This window comes from Oncorhynchus clarkii, chromosome 5, assembly GCF_045791955.1.
Source record: "Oncorhynchus clarkii lewisi isolate Uvic-CL-2024 chromosome 5, UVic_Ocla_1.0, whole genome shotgun sequence".
NCBI classification, from domain to species: Eukaryota; Metazoa; Chordata; class Actinopteri; order Salmoniformes; family Salmonidae; genus Oncorhynchus; species Oncorhynchus clarkii.
The window spans coordinates 87,657,443-87,672,341 of record NC_092151.1 but is presented as its reverse complement, the minus strand read 5'-3'; the positions used below and the strand labels follow the sequence as shown (position 1 = coordinate 87,672,341).

At 40.1% G+C, this 14,899-nt stretch overlaps 2 protein-coding genes across 2 annotated transcripts in view; one reads left to right on the top strand and one right to left on the bottom strand.

Annotated features, from left to right (window-relative positions):
- Nucleotides 1-1,758: 1,758 nt before the first annotated feature.
- LOC139409523 (prostaglandin-endoperoxide synthase 2b) lies at nt 1,759-9,331 on the bottom strand. The gene is made up of 10 exons (XM_071154794.1): nt 9,209-9,331; nt 8,733-8,849; nt 8,480-8,623; nt 8,148-8,291; nt 7,217-7,398; nt 6,974-7,057; nt 6,619-6,865; nt 5,757-6,043; nt 5,383-5,530; nt 1,759-3,009 (listed from the first exon to the last, which is right to left on the bottom strand). The coding sequence occupies exons 1-10, from the start codon at nt 9,270-9,272 to the stop codon at nt 2,597-2,599; spliced, it is 1,830 nt and encodes a 609-aa protein (XP_071010895.1). The 5' UTR covers nt 9,273-9,331; the 3' UTR covers nt 1,759-2,596.
- Nucleotides 9,332-13,036: 3,705 nt separating this feature from the next.
- Nucleotides 13,037-14,899, top strand: part of LOC139409509 (phospholipase A2, group IVAb (cytosolic, calcium-dependent)) — a 57,688-nt gene continuing 55,825 nt past the window's right edge. The window contains exon 1 of the mRNA XM_071154770.1: nt 13,037-13,579. The gene's annotated coding sequence lies outside the window, so the exon portion shown is untranslated. The remainder of the gene's footprint in view (nt 13,580-14,899) is intronic.

The following is a 14,899-nucleotide window of genomic DNA, read 5'->3' as shown; positions in this document are numbered from 1 at the left end:
TGCCTCTGATTGGGAACCACACTCAGCAACGTGTTATTGGACTTGGACAGTATACAACTGTCATAGAACGCCCACCCCAAATCACACCCTGACCTAACCAAATAGAGAAATGAAACGGCTCTCTAATGTCAGTGCAGTGAGGAATGCAGTGATGAATGCAGTGATGAACGCAGTGATTAATGCAATGATTAAGACAGTGATTAAGACAGGGATCATCATTAGCTTAACACTATATCGCTACTTTTTACAGAATATTACAGAATGGTTAGAGAAGGTCGTTGAGCCCATGCGGGTGTCATGGTTTTATGGCATATTATGAACTGGGTGGTTCGAGCCCTGAATGCTGATTGGTTAACAGCTGTGGTATATCAGAGCGTATACCACGGGTTTGACAAAACATGTATTTTTACTGCTCTGATTACGTTGGTAACCAGTTTATAATAGGGGGTTTGTGTCGTGCCTAAGAACAGCCCTTAGCTGTTATACCACGTTTATACTTAGCCATATACCACACCCTTCCGTGCTTTATTGCCTAAGTATAATCCCCAACAGAGCACTCACCGTATCTAGCATGAGCATGGACGATTGTCTCTACACAGTAAGATGTAGTGGCCCTTGCGTCCTGAGAAACTGAAACACTTTCCAGTGGGATTTAACGTATTTACTTTGTCTGCAGGCTTTGATCCATTGTAATGAAGATGCTTGAACAGAATCTCTCTCCCTTCTCCCACGCTCTCTGTAGTTGTCTGGAGCGTACTGTGCCGTTTTCCCAGCTCCGTGGGTAGGACATGTGGAAACACATGGGTTAGAAACAAAAGAGTTAGAATTGGGTTTAGGGTTGTCACGCCTACGCCCGCTCGCACAAACCACCGGCCCTGGCAACCATTATTATATACACCTGCACCCCATCATTATGCACACCTGGACCTAATCAGCACCTTGATTACCTTCCCTTTTAGCCCTCAGTAGCCTCAGTCATCAGACAGTTTTGTTTTACGTTCTCTTGTTTTGTTAATCTGCATTTATTCATTATTAAAATCTCCTTCTGCACCCACTTCCTGACTCCTGACATATACATAACAAGGGTTAGGGTTCGTTTTAGGGTTAGGAGCTAGTCTTAGGTTTAGGGATAGGATACGGGTTAGGTTAAGGGGAAATTGGATTTTGAATGTGTGTCCCCACAATGTTAGTTGTACAAGACTGTGTGTGTGTGTGTGTGTGTGTGTGTGTGTGTGTGTGTGTGTGTGTGTGTGTGTGTGTGTGTGTGTGTGTGTGTGTGTGTGTGTGTGTGTGTGTGTGTGTGTGTGTGTGTGTGTGTGTGTGTGTCAGTGTAAGATAAACTTCTGCGGCAGATATGGAGGACAAAAATGGAGAGATAATTACTTGACACATTGAAAATAATTTACCCAAAAACAAGCCTACTGGAATGCTATTTGTCGCTAAACAGAGAGTACACAGTATAGTGTACACCACAGGGGGTTGGTGGTACCTTAATTGGGGAGGATGGGCCCGTTGTAATGGCTGGAGTGGAATAGTGTCAAATACATCAAACACATGTTTTGATGCTATTCCATTTGCTCCACTCCAGCCATTATTATGTGTTGTCCTCCTCTCACCAGCCTCCACTGCAGTGCACAGTGCCCTCTTAAAGAACAATACTTGAGTCAGCAGAGAATATCACAGTAATGCAGCAAGAGGACTGAATCTGAATAGGGCTGCAGGGTCATTACGTAAATGTGGAAAGATGAGGCAGTCATGTTTGTATTTCATTAGATGGTGTTTTATTAAAACAATAAGGAGTCAGCTCAAGTATTTTAACAAAACACTAAGAAAATACTTTAAGGGTTACAGTATCATAGTACAATGACTTGTACCTATTAGCTTTAGGTACAGTATTTTTTACCTGCTATATTTTCGCTTGCACCGAGGAGAAAACAGTTAGGTGGAATGTAACATTGTAACATGCAGTTAGGGCGGAACGTAACGTATCAGGCTGTAAACTAAATGTGTTAAATTCAAGTATCAGTTTTAAACCAAAGTTAACTTACATACATAAACCATATTGCCAGTGCTATTTTCTGAGGTCAATAACAGAACATCATTTATTAAAGCTGGAATCCTTAATGGTGAAACAGCCATGTCCATTCACGATATTACAACAACAAAGACATTAATGCAAACAACAAACCCTTCCCCCCCCCCCACGGACATCCGTGCACACGTGATAGAACAGCCCCTTATGTACAATGCTGGCGCAGCCCAATATGTACCATGCTGCTGCAGCCCAATATGTACCATGCTGATCTGGACCAAAAATCCTGACAATGTGGCAGCCAATGGCGCTGTTTCCCCCTGCTGCGGATTCCATCTTTAAATTAGCTCTTAATAAATACAACTAAAAGGATTGGTTTTCATTGAACTTACAAAAGTAATGTCAAAACAATCAGAGGCAGAAGAAAACATTTCTCAACAACATTTCTCCATAAAGATTCCAGGATGCAATAAATTAAATAAATATTCAAATAAATAAATAAAAAGTTACATTTAAAATACATTTAAAAGTTTAACTCCAGAAACTATTTCAGCTGATGTCTTATCAGAGCTCAGTGGTCCTTTCTTTCAGAAGTACTGTGGGGTTGACATCGTTGCTCCCCGACTGTGCTGTACTGGAATTGATGGTATTGGATCTATTGTCTTCTACGTCGGGCACATGAAAGGACGCCACAGGGCACGGGCCCTTGACGTTGCTGCACACTAGCCTCTGTAAGGACGCGGTGTTGATGATGTCAAAGCCGACGCTCCCGCCAAAGGTGCTGGGTTTCCAGTACTCTGGTGAGCAAATGGGGTTTCCCATCAGTCCTTTCAGGGAGTAGGGGGCACCCATCTCCACCATTGTCTCCCCAAATATGGCATTGGTTCTGGGCTTCTCCACCAGCAGACCTGGGTAGAGCTCCACAGCATCCACATGCCCATACATCTCCTCCAGCTCTGCAGCCATCTCCTTTTCTCCTGGGAAACACACAAAGAGGGAAGTGTTCTGTTAGTTACTCAACCTGGCTTCTAAAGGAAATGTTACGTTAGTTACTCTACTCAACCTGGCTTCTAAAGGAAATGTTACGTTACTCTACTCAACCTGGCTTCTAAAGGAAATGTTACGTTAGTTACTCTACTCAACCTGGCTTCTAAAGGAAATGTTACGTTAGTTACTCTACTCAACCTGGCTTCTAAAGGAAATGTTACGTTACTCTACTCAACCTGGCTTCTAAAGGAAATGTTACGTTAGTTACTCTACTCAACCTGGCTTCTAAAGGAAATGTTACGTTACTCTACTCAACCTGGCTTCTAAAGGAAATGTTACGTTACTCTACTCAACCTGGCTTCTAAAGGAAATGTTACGTTAGTTACTCTACTCAACCTGGCTTCTAAAGGAAATGTTACGTTACTCTACTCAACCTGGCTTCTAAAGGAAATGTTACGTTAGTTACTCTACTCAACCTGGCTTCTAAAGGAAATGTTACTTTACTCTACTCAACCTGGCTTCTAAAGGAAATGTTACATTAGTTACTCTACTCAACCTGGCTTCTAAAGGAAATGTTACATTAGTTACTCTACTCAACCTGGCTTCTAAAGGAAATGTTACATTAGTTACTCTACTCAACCTGGCTTCTAAAGGAAATGTTACATTAGTTACTCTACTCAACCTGGCTTCTAAAGGAAATGTTACGTTAGTTACTCTACTCAACCTGGCTTCTAAAGGAAATGTTACGTTAGTTACTCTACTCAACCTGGCTTCTAAAGGAAATGTTACGTTACTCTACTCAACCTGGCTTCTAAAGGAAATGTTACGTTACTCTACTCAACCTGGCTTCTAAAGGAAATGTTACGTTACTCTACTCAACCTGGCTTCTAAAGGAAATGTTACGTTACTCTACTCAACCTGGCTTCTAAAGGAAATGTTACGTTACTCTACTCAACCTGGCTTCTAAAGGAAATGTTACGTTACTCTACTCAACCTGGCTTCTAAAGGAAATGTTACGTTACTCTACTCAACCTGGCTTCTAAAGGAAATGTTATATTAGTTACTCTACTCAACCTGGCTTCTAAAGGAAATGTTACGTTACTCTACTCAACCTGGCTTCTAAAGGAAATGTTATATTAGTTACTCTACTCAACCTGGCTTCTAAAGGAAATGTTACGTTACTCTACTCAACCTGGCTTCTAAAGGAAATGTTACGTTACTCTACTCAACCTGGCTTCTAAAGGAAATGTTACGTTACTCTACTCAACCTGGCTTCTAAAGGAAATGTTATATTAGTTACTCTACTCAACCTGGCTTCTAAAGGAAATGTTACGTTACTCTACTCAACCTGGCTTCTAATGGAAATGTTACGTTACTCTACTCAACCTGGCTTCTAAAGGAAATGTTACGTTACTCTACTCAACCTGGCTTCTAAAGGAAATGTTACGTTAGTTACTCTACTCAACCTGGCTTCTAAAGGAAATGTTACGTTAGTTACTCTACTCAACCTGGCTTCTAAAGGAAATGTTACGTTACTCTACTCAACCTGGCTTCTAAAGGAAATGTTACGTTAGTTACTCTACTCAACCAGGCTTCTAAAGGAAATGTTATATTAGTTACTCAACTCAACCTGGCTTCTAAAGGAAATGTTACGTTAGTTACTCTACTCAACCTGGCTTCTAAAGGAAATGTTACGTTACTCTACTCAGTTTGAGAGCTGTTTCACAAGGATTTCGAGAGTATGTTTGACAGTCTGGATGCAATACAATATACATGGAAACAGATTAAATCTAAAAGTCCATCCTAACATCTCGCTTTTTTACACTGTATCTCTCACACAAACAGAAACCCTTCTGGTTAGTTCTCACACTTTTATTAAAGAAAATCTTCCTCTTTCTGTGAGGCAGTGCAGAGCCTGTCATCTCCACAAACACTCCTCTGTTTAGACCTGACTCTCTGCCATCACTAACTGCTTTCTGGAACGAAAGTGCACATCTGTTTGACCCACTGTAAGTTTACTCCAATATAGAACTTACATCCACAGGATCTACTAGATGTGCCCAGGCCAGTTTTATTACTATTTCAAAAAGTTTTTAAATATGTCACATTTAAAATGCAAATGTGAACTATGATATAGTATCAGTAGCAACTAGAGGCACCTTTAGTTATTAGAGTTATTTAGTACCAGTCTTAACTGGTTTTAATGATTTCCTGTCCAAACAGGATAGTAGGATGTTACACCTTCTACTTTGAAATGGGAATTACACAAATCCATCACTACATAATAATCGAACTCAATCTCAATGCTTACAGGGTGATCAGTGTTTCTGTTATAGCTGTGATGCTAATGGTGGTTCTCTCACCTGTGAGGTCTTCGAAGGAGGCGTATGGCTTCATGGAGAAGCGTTTCCTGTAGGCGTTGAGGGACTGGTAGCGCATCTGTCTGCTGTTCTCTATGGACTTCAGAGCCACCATCATCACTGCAGGGGGGACGTTACGACCTCCAGCAACCTGAGGACGGACGAGGGAGAGGAAGTAAGTCGACCAGCCTCAAACAACAATGAGTTTCTCTTTATTTTGAATTACTGACATTCCCTCAGGGTAAACACTGAGGTACAATAGTTGGATTAAGTTTGCTTAAAACACAATAACATGCAAATTCATCAACCCATACTTCAGCCACCTTAAGTGGCCACTCAGAGCCCACAACTTAAATCCCACACAGAGAGTCTCTCACCCGTCCAGCGATCTGCTTGGTAAAGGACGCCACCAGGTTGGAGATGCCGTGTGTGGTGACCACGGAGGTGTTGAAGACAAACTGAGGGTAGGAGTAGACCTGCTCCTGTATGTGGAAGGCATCAGGCATCAGTGGGTGCCAGTGGTACAGGGTGTTGAACTCTGACGAGATGCGGTTCTGATACTGGAAACGCTCTTTGAAGAGAAGCTCTGGGTCGAACTTCAGCTTGAAGTTGTAGCCGCTCAGGTGCTGCACGTAGTCCTCAATCACAATCTTGATGGTCTCACCTATAAGAAGGAGCAAGGGGAGGGACAATTAGTTAGAGTATTTTGTTTCATTATATTATTTATTTCTTCACCTAGTCTTTTACAAGATAGAGCAGTTAGAAGTTATTAAAAACCTCCATAAAGTCCATTTTAAAATAATGTCTCAGTGTTATCAATTCTCACCTACCCTTATTTGTATGGTACCACTGAACTGCCGACTCATCTGGCATATTAACAATGTGACCGACCGACAACTTTAGGTAGCAGCCATTAACACTTAACTATAGAGAAGTTCATGTGAAGGAGAATATCACTCCCTGTGATCAGACCCATCCAGAGGAAGTGGGGTCATACTTCGGTTCATTAGCTCGCAATATAGTCAAATATTGGATCTAGATGTCTCAATTTTAGAAACAAAAAACAGCTGTTTGCAAATTCAGCTAACCTACAGTATTTGATGGGCACAAGTTACAATACACAATGTTAATCCAGATACTATGTAAGATCTGACCACATGAGTATAACCACATCATATAATAATGAGCAGCAAGTCCTACACCTCTTTTCTCCACATGCTGCTCGCTTAGACAACTCACCAATGAGAATGAGGCGTGATGTCTGGAAGAGCCTATCATCATCCCAGTCCGGATGGACCTCCTTCAGGACATCACAGACGCGGTTGTGTTCTCTCAGCCAGATAGTAGCGTACATCATGAGACCAGGCACCAGGCCGAACGCCTCATGGCCCACAGCAAAGCGGTGAGACTCAGGGACATGGGGAGGGTAGTGCATATCAGCCCCAATCTCTTTCACTGTAGGTGGGTACACCTCTCCATCCAGCACCTAGAGAGAGCAAAGGTGAGAGAAGAGACTGTCAGCTGGAGCTGTGACAAACAGTATAAGTTCAGTCATGTTCAAGGTGGTTTATGGTTGACAAGATCTGTTCAGTACCTGAAACTTCAGCTTGCCATCCTTGAAGAGCCGCAGTTTATGTTGCCTCTCAAGGTTTTCCCCGTAGATGTGACCAAGGTCCACCTGGAAAACAAGCATTGAAATCAGTCACATAGGCCTATATACATACGTCTTCTTTCAGTTAACTCCACCTCTCTGGGTGAAACCATGTTGTATTGTTCAGTGCGTGTCTGTTGTGTGCTGTGCTGTGTAGTTATATATACATGTATATACTCTACCCACCCCATGGCCCTTGGCTTTAGTAAATGCCGGCCCCATCTTCTGGTCAGATTTGAAGAACTGGTGGGTGAAGTGTTGGGCGAAAAAAGCAAACATCAGGCTGGAACCCTGGGGGTCGGGGATAAATTTCCTCCTGATCAGGAGCTTCTCAGCCAGCATCTTAGCATCAGGTAGCTCTATCTTACCTGCATGGGGGAAATACAATATTTCTGTCAATTTAGAGACGCTCACTTTCAATTTGAGCTTATACTTGGAATGAATTACTAATCAATGGCTTATAGTTTGATTGTTTTTCTTTATATATCTTTCAAATGAACATTTTGCATGGAAACAACCTAACTATGTGCACCAAACCAAAAGCAAGCCTCTGTGAGGTAACAGTATCAAAAAGGTGTTGCCCGATATCCGCCATTGCAAAATCTCTGTGTTGAAATCAGCGAAACATCCTTTCTCATTACAAATAGTATGCTACAATCACTGTATGGGAATGCCACAAGAATGCCAGTGTCGCTCAGTGAGTATGAATTTGTGCTGTGATTTTGCCTCATAGAAAACCTCAGTGAAGCAGCCAACTCTACGCTACAAGGACTGTCAGGCATGTGCATGATGTAATGGAGGTTAGCCAAGTTTTTTTTTTTTATCTGAGAGAACAGGTTTGGAGAGAGAGAGAGAGAGAGAGAGAGAGAGAGAGAGAGAGAGAGAGAGAGAGAGAGAGAGAGAGAGAGAGAGACAGAGAGAGAGACAGAGAGAGAGAGAGAGAGAGAGAGAGAGAGAGAGAGACAGAGAGAGAGAGAGACAGAGAGAGACATAGAGAGAGAGAGAGAGAGAGAGAGAGAGAGAGACAGAGAGAGAGAGACAGAGAGAGAGAAAGAGAGAGAGAGAGAGAGAGAGAGAGAGAGAGAGAGAGAGAGAGAGAGAGAAAGAGAGAGATTACCTACGACTCCCATAGGGGTTGGGCAATCCTTGGGCAGAGGAGGGAGGGTTCGTGTGTAGTAGGACAGGTTGGAGTAGGCTTCCCAGCTTTTATAATTATAGTCCGCATTGAAAGTCGGTGGACTGTCGATCAGATGAGAGCGGGCTTGAGAGAGCGAGAACAAAATTGATTAATATGAACTCAAAATAAACAGGGATTACTTTATATGTTATTATAACCCTAATTATCAAATAGTTTTGACAATGCAAAACTTCACATCAATAGTTTTGACATTGTCAAATGGCAAGAGAGAACCGCTAATGAAGACTATGACATTATTGAACTCAACTCACATGTCAGAACATATCTCATGATAGCATCCCTGAGGAATGAAATGCTATTGATGATGTTCCAGACCCCCTTGTAGTTGGTGAGGAGGTAATGCACTGTGTTTGGGGTAGGCTTCAGAGACACTTTAATCCACGTGAAAAATTCAGCTGTCAAATTCAAATGAAAGAATATTAATTAAGTGTCTAGAGAGAAAAGATTGAGTTGTTTTTATGTTGATTTTTATACAGCTATCGGTATATATTGGATGTACGTTACGTTGTGTGCAGTTGTGGCCATAGAATCCAGTGCGTGTGCAGTCGCACTCATAGTCTTCTGAGCCCATGGCAGTACACACTCCGCGGTTCAGGCATGGCTGTGAACAGCAAGGGTTGCCTGCATAGACACATTTTTGGTTAGGTTAGACTGAGTGTAATAAATTATGATCACAAAAACATGTCATTATCTGATCATTTATATGTACATATAGACCTACATACTGTATCAAATCATTCACATAGATAGGCCTATATATCCAAATAAAGCCTAGGCTATCAAATCCAGAATCTGTTGTTTTTTTATATAGCATAAAAATAAACTCATAATGCTTCGATAGCTGATTGAAAAATGGTTAGAAAGGTCAATAAACTGTTTATACACATGTTGTTATTAACACGTTGCGCATATGACATGTTCAAACGAACACATTTAAACTGCATCAAAGTTGAATAACTTATATCGCATCATGTTCTTACCTCCTTCGCAGACAAATATTATGCCCAGAGGCAGAAACAGAAGCGCAGATATGATTCTGTTCATTCCAATGTCTTTTATCGACAGCGCAACTTTTGTCTTCCGTTTGAGGTATCCAACTCTGAGGTTGTGAATGAACCTGTGTGCTGCGAGGACACGTTTTATAATACTTGATGTGGGCGTGAGTTTGACATACCGAGCTATGGGCTCAACTTCTGGTCTTTATCGATAGATTACGATTTAGAATTGACCCGTGGAAATATTTGTAATGGGGATTTAACACCAAGTTTGGTAATAATAAACCATCTCAGTCAAACGAATATGAATTAAGCTATAGGAAATAATCAGCAATTACTCACAATTATTCATAGACCTGATGATGGGGAGGAGTGGGGTAAATTGAGACAAAGAGGTAAACTGAGCTAAGAGGGTAAATTAAGATAACCTTGATTCTAGGAAACCATACCTAAAATTAATAATTTGACCAAATATGTAGGAAAGGGTCATCATTTCATAGATTATGTGAAGGAAGAAACCACATAGAAAAAGTTGTAAGCAAGTTAGGTCCAAAAAACAAGTCAAATTCATTTATTGTGTTAGAGGTTTCCTTATAAACCAAAATAGATCATTTTAAGATTGTTCTATACATCATTTGGGGTCTCTTTATATGAGGTCCTAAACCTAGCATGAAAGTTCATCCTTGTAGCTGTGTGGGCTAAAATAGTCAAAATGTTAGCCTTGGGGAAAGTTGAGCCAATGGCCTTGGGGTAAATTGAGCCAAAGGTTGAGCCAATTGAAATGTTTTCATCACAAGCATAATGCAAGGCATTATAGCTGGGATATGAGGGAACAACAAGGTCTGGCCTATGTTAAGAGGGTTATTAAAACAACTAAGTAATACTCTATTACAGACCACTGTAATGTTTACATTAATTCTGATGATTTCCAAGGATACACAACATCCTGAAATATATATAGATATATTTGTTAGAAATAATACTATATTTCCCTTGGCAAGGTAATGCTGAATTTAAAAAAAATGCTCAACTTACCTCACTCTCCCCTACATGGAATGATATTAAAGGAGTATTTGATTTAATTGATTTCCTATTGATTTCCACACATTTTTTGCTATTGAGATTACAGAATAAATATATATATTACAGTAATGTGACTGCTGAATTCCGCCCAATTAATGTTATTTAATTGTTTTATGTATTATGTTGCTCATGCTAATCTTACTTTCAATATCTGAATCTCAATTCGAATAATTTTATTTGTCAACGAATAATGTCCACTTAATTTATAGGCTCCTCATATTGTCAGACTTTTCAAGTCAATCTTGGTATGGGTGCTTGGGGGGAAATGTAATTCACACGTTGTAGGCCTAATGTCGGCCCCCGACTCTAATATAATTTTGCAGACCACGAGCCAACATCTACATCGCAACATCAACATCACAACATCAACTAGCAAATAACCAGTAAACAACCAGTTTTTGCGCGACCTCGCGTGGAGATATTTTACTTGCAGTGATCATACAAGAGTGGGTTGGTATCAGAGAGAGTCTACGGAAACTGTATTACCGTTCTCTTAGCAGCAGGAAATTATGATGGCAGAACCAACGCTGTGTTGCAACCACAGCATTGCAACCACTTTGGAAAAAAATTATGCATCATTTGAGGTACTTTTATTGTTAATATTTATTTATTTATACCAGCAGTTCTCTTGAAAGAATACACAAATACGAGTATGTTGAAAGCTATTGTGTTTATTTGAAGAAATACACTTTTAATTACACATTAATATATGTTGTTGGAATTACTCAAAAGAGTCTGTAGAATTTAAATCTGGTCTCTTGTGCTGGGCAATTGTTTTAACACGGAGTTGCTGGTGACTCCTTAAGGCGGGCTTCCCAGCCAAAACAGTGTGATAGAGTTCGTGCATATATTATAATGACAGTTTGGGCCGTTTTTGTTCGTTTTGGAATTCGGTGAGTTTTTGTTGTTGTTGGCTATTCTGCATGCAGAATTCTGCAAAAAAATATAATCAGTGTACAACGTAAAACACCAAATAATGTATGCAGGCCATGTCACGACTTCTGCCGAAGTAAAAGCCTCTCCTTGTTCGTGCGGTGCTCGGCGCTTGACGTCACCGGTCTTCTAGCCATCATTGATCAATTTTTCATTTTCCATTGGTTTTGTCTTGTTTTACTACACACCTGGTTTCAATCCCATTCATTACCTGTTGTGTATTTAATCCTCTCTTTCCCCTCATGTCCTTGTCAGAGATGGTTTATTGTTCAGATTTCGTGTTGTTGTTTTATTATTTCATAGTTTTGGAGTTATGTGTTGTTTACAGTCATTAAACAACTCAATTTCATTAAGTTTGATTCTCCTGCGCCTGACTTCCCTGCCACCTATACACACGATTCTGACAGGCCAATACTGGTTAATTATCAAAATCCAGAAAATAGCTATTAAATTCTACAACCACCTAAAAGGAAGTGTTTCCCAAACCTTCCATAACAAAACCAAACACCTACAAAGATATGAACCTGGAGAAGAGGCTCTGTACACAGACTCCACAGAGCCCCAGGACAGTAACACAATTAGACCCAACCAATTCATGACAAAACAAAAAGAGAATTCCTTGACACATTGGAAAGAATTAACAAAAATAGCAAACTCGAATGCTATTTGGCAATAAACAGAGAGTACACAGTGGCAGAATACCTGACCACTGTAACTGGCCCTAAACAGAGAGTACACAGTGGCAGAATACCTGACCACTGTGACTGACCCAAACTTAAGGAAAGCTTTGACTATGTACAGACTCAGTGAGCATTTGCTATTGATATTGATAAATGCCACCGTAGGCAGACCTGGCTCTCAAGAGAAGACAAGCTATGCTCACTGACCACAAAATGAGGTGGAAACTGAACTCCACTTCCCAACCTCCTGTCCAATGTATGACCATATTAGAGACACACATTTCCCTCAGATTACACAGATACACAAAGATTTTGGAAACAAATCCAATTTTGATAAACTCCCATATCTATTGGGTGAAATACCACAGTGTGACATCACAGCAGCAAGATGTGTGACCTGTTGACACAAGAAAAAGGCAACCAGTGAAGAACAAACACCATTGTAAATACAACCCATATTTATTTTTTATTTATTTTCCCTTTTGTACTTTAACTATTTGCACATAATATGACATTGGTAATGTCTTTATTATTTTGGAACTTTTGTGAGTTTAATCTTTTCTGTTAATTTTTATTGTTTATTTCACTTTTCTTTATTATTTAGTTCACTTGCTTTGGCAATGTTAACATATATTTCCCATGCCAATAAAGCCCTTAAATTGAATTGTAACTGAATTGAGTCGAAACAACAGGTCCTGGACAAGGTAGCACGTCATGTTAAACATGTCAAGGTTCCAGAGCTGCATGCAGAACATAAGACATTGATTGGCAGTGGTTAGAAGAGACACTACTGAGTAGACTAGTGTCAAGCCCACTTTTACCTCAGCATAAAGAATAGATATTTTACAACTCAATATTGTGAACATACCAGTCAACAATCTATTTGATTAATATCGGTCTTAAACAAAATGTAACCACATTTTTCATACATATTTGACATTGTTTTCATTAATTCCTTCTTGCATTTACTTCTAAGCACAATAAAAAAGACTAAATTGACTAAAATGTAATATATTTTGAATGAGTCATCGACAATGTAATGTTTTGAAATGCGGACTTTTAATCTGAAGGTTTTTTCTATTAACATACAAAATCACGATATCATTTGTGCTGCTGGCAGAACCAAGCTGGAAGTAGGGTTGTACTTGTAGAAATGATTGCGTACATACGTCGCATACCAAAAGTTCACATTACAAATGTTTTTAGTCGTATGTACGGGATAGACATGGTATGCAACAAAATGCTTACTTGCAGGTTCCCTCTGCACAATGCAACAATAATAAAAGATAAGAATACGAAGATAAAGTAAATGACTCAGTAGAAAAGAAATTGAAACATTCCCAGGTTGCATCATACTTCTCTCAGGGATTTTCTCAAGTCTTCCAACTCTCATGGGCAGCCTTTGAGGTCAGATAAGTAGCGAACAAAGTCTCTGATACAACCCATGCGCCAAATTTCAGTTTTCGATTAGTCTCCCCATAAATTCTGACTTCCTAAATTACCAAAGCTTAAAATTGAGTTCCGCTACGAGGTGTGTACGTTTTTCGAGAGGCGGTGTTTAGCACCTCCTCCGGCTCATCGTATACCGTATACAGTGGAGCCATACTTCAGGCGTTGATGACATATTTCCTAGGATTTATGCGCTGATATTGTTCTCAAGGTAGGTGGACACATAACTGTCATTCCTCAGTGTTGCATGTTTGTTACAATACAAACACGTAAAGCCTGTTCTGTATGTTGCTGTTGCCTATTTAACTTTGGACACTGCGCTTTTCGAGATTGCTGTGCGCGGCGGTGTGTCGAGTCAGTGTATTAACTTAATGTTTCCGTAAGCGGCAAGTCAACGGCAGTACATTGCCTTATTAGACCACTATAGAATTCGATTATTATTCGATCAGAACTGGACATATATTATTCTAATTTTAAAATGATTGTGTTAACTTCAACAAGAGTAGACTAGCCTAAATCAACAAGTAAGACATTTTAGTTTTAAAACGTTTTTAAACACTTTCACATGTTAAACTCTCATTTGAAAGATATTATGCAACTCATAATCAACTTATCAATTCCACTGAAGATATTTGGCAAATGTAGGTTATTAAGAAATATATGGATTGGAGCATAATTTGTTTTCATTGCTGTGTTTTGAACTGTAAAAGGTTATTATTTTCCCTTTGCTTTTGTTATTACATTCATTTGATGCAGTCAGCGTGTCCAGCCATGGTCTATGAGCAGAGGATACCTTTTTTTATAGTAACAACACTAGCGTTACAACATGGCAATTAAGCTTGTTGATTACAGGTATGTCCATGGCCTTGTGTTTAGGAACATCACAATTCAGTCATTGAATTGACTTTTGAATGAATAACCATTATTGTAATTTAATTCTAATATAATGAGGAGACCAGATAGTTAAGCACATTGGCACAGCTTTCTTGTACCAAAATAACCATAAGCCCACTCAGTGGTCAGGCCAAGCTGTCTGTGTTCCTGTCCAATCCACTCAGCTCTTATTGCTTTGTGGATGGATCGTTCAGAAATGTGGAATACATGCAGGTCACCACGTCACAGCCCAAATAGGCTCATTCAGAACACACACACACACACACACACACACACACACACACACACACACACACACACACACACACACACACACAGCCCAAATAGGCTCATTCAGAACTTGGACCATCCATTCAAACTACGTGACCAGCACTGCGAACACACAACCACACTACGTGCATGAACTCTTCACAGAAATGCTACGCTTTGTTGAACAACTGTGGGGAGCCTTGGAGCCACACTGGGCTTGTGGTCTACTGTAATACACACACACACACACACACACACACACACACACACACACACAACACATACACACACACACAAATTATTAGGCTGCGGTAGCATCTCTCACTTCGCTGAGTCACATAGGCCTCTATCTCTTTCTCACACACACACACACACGCACACGCACGCA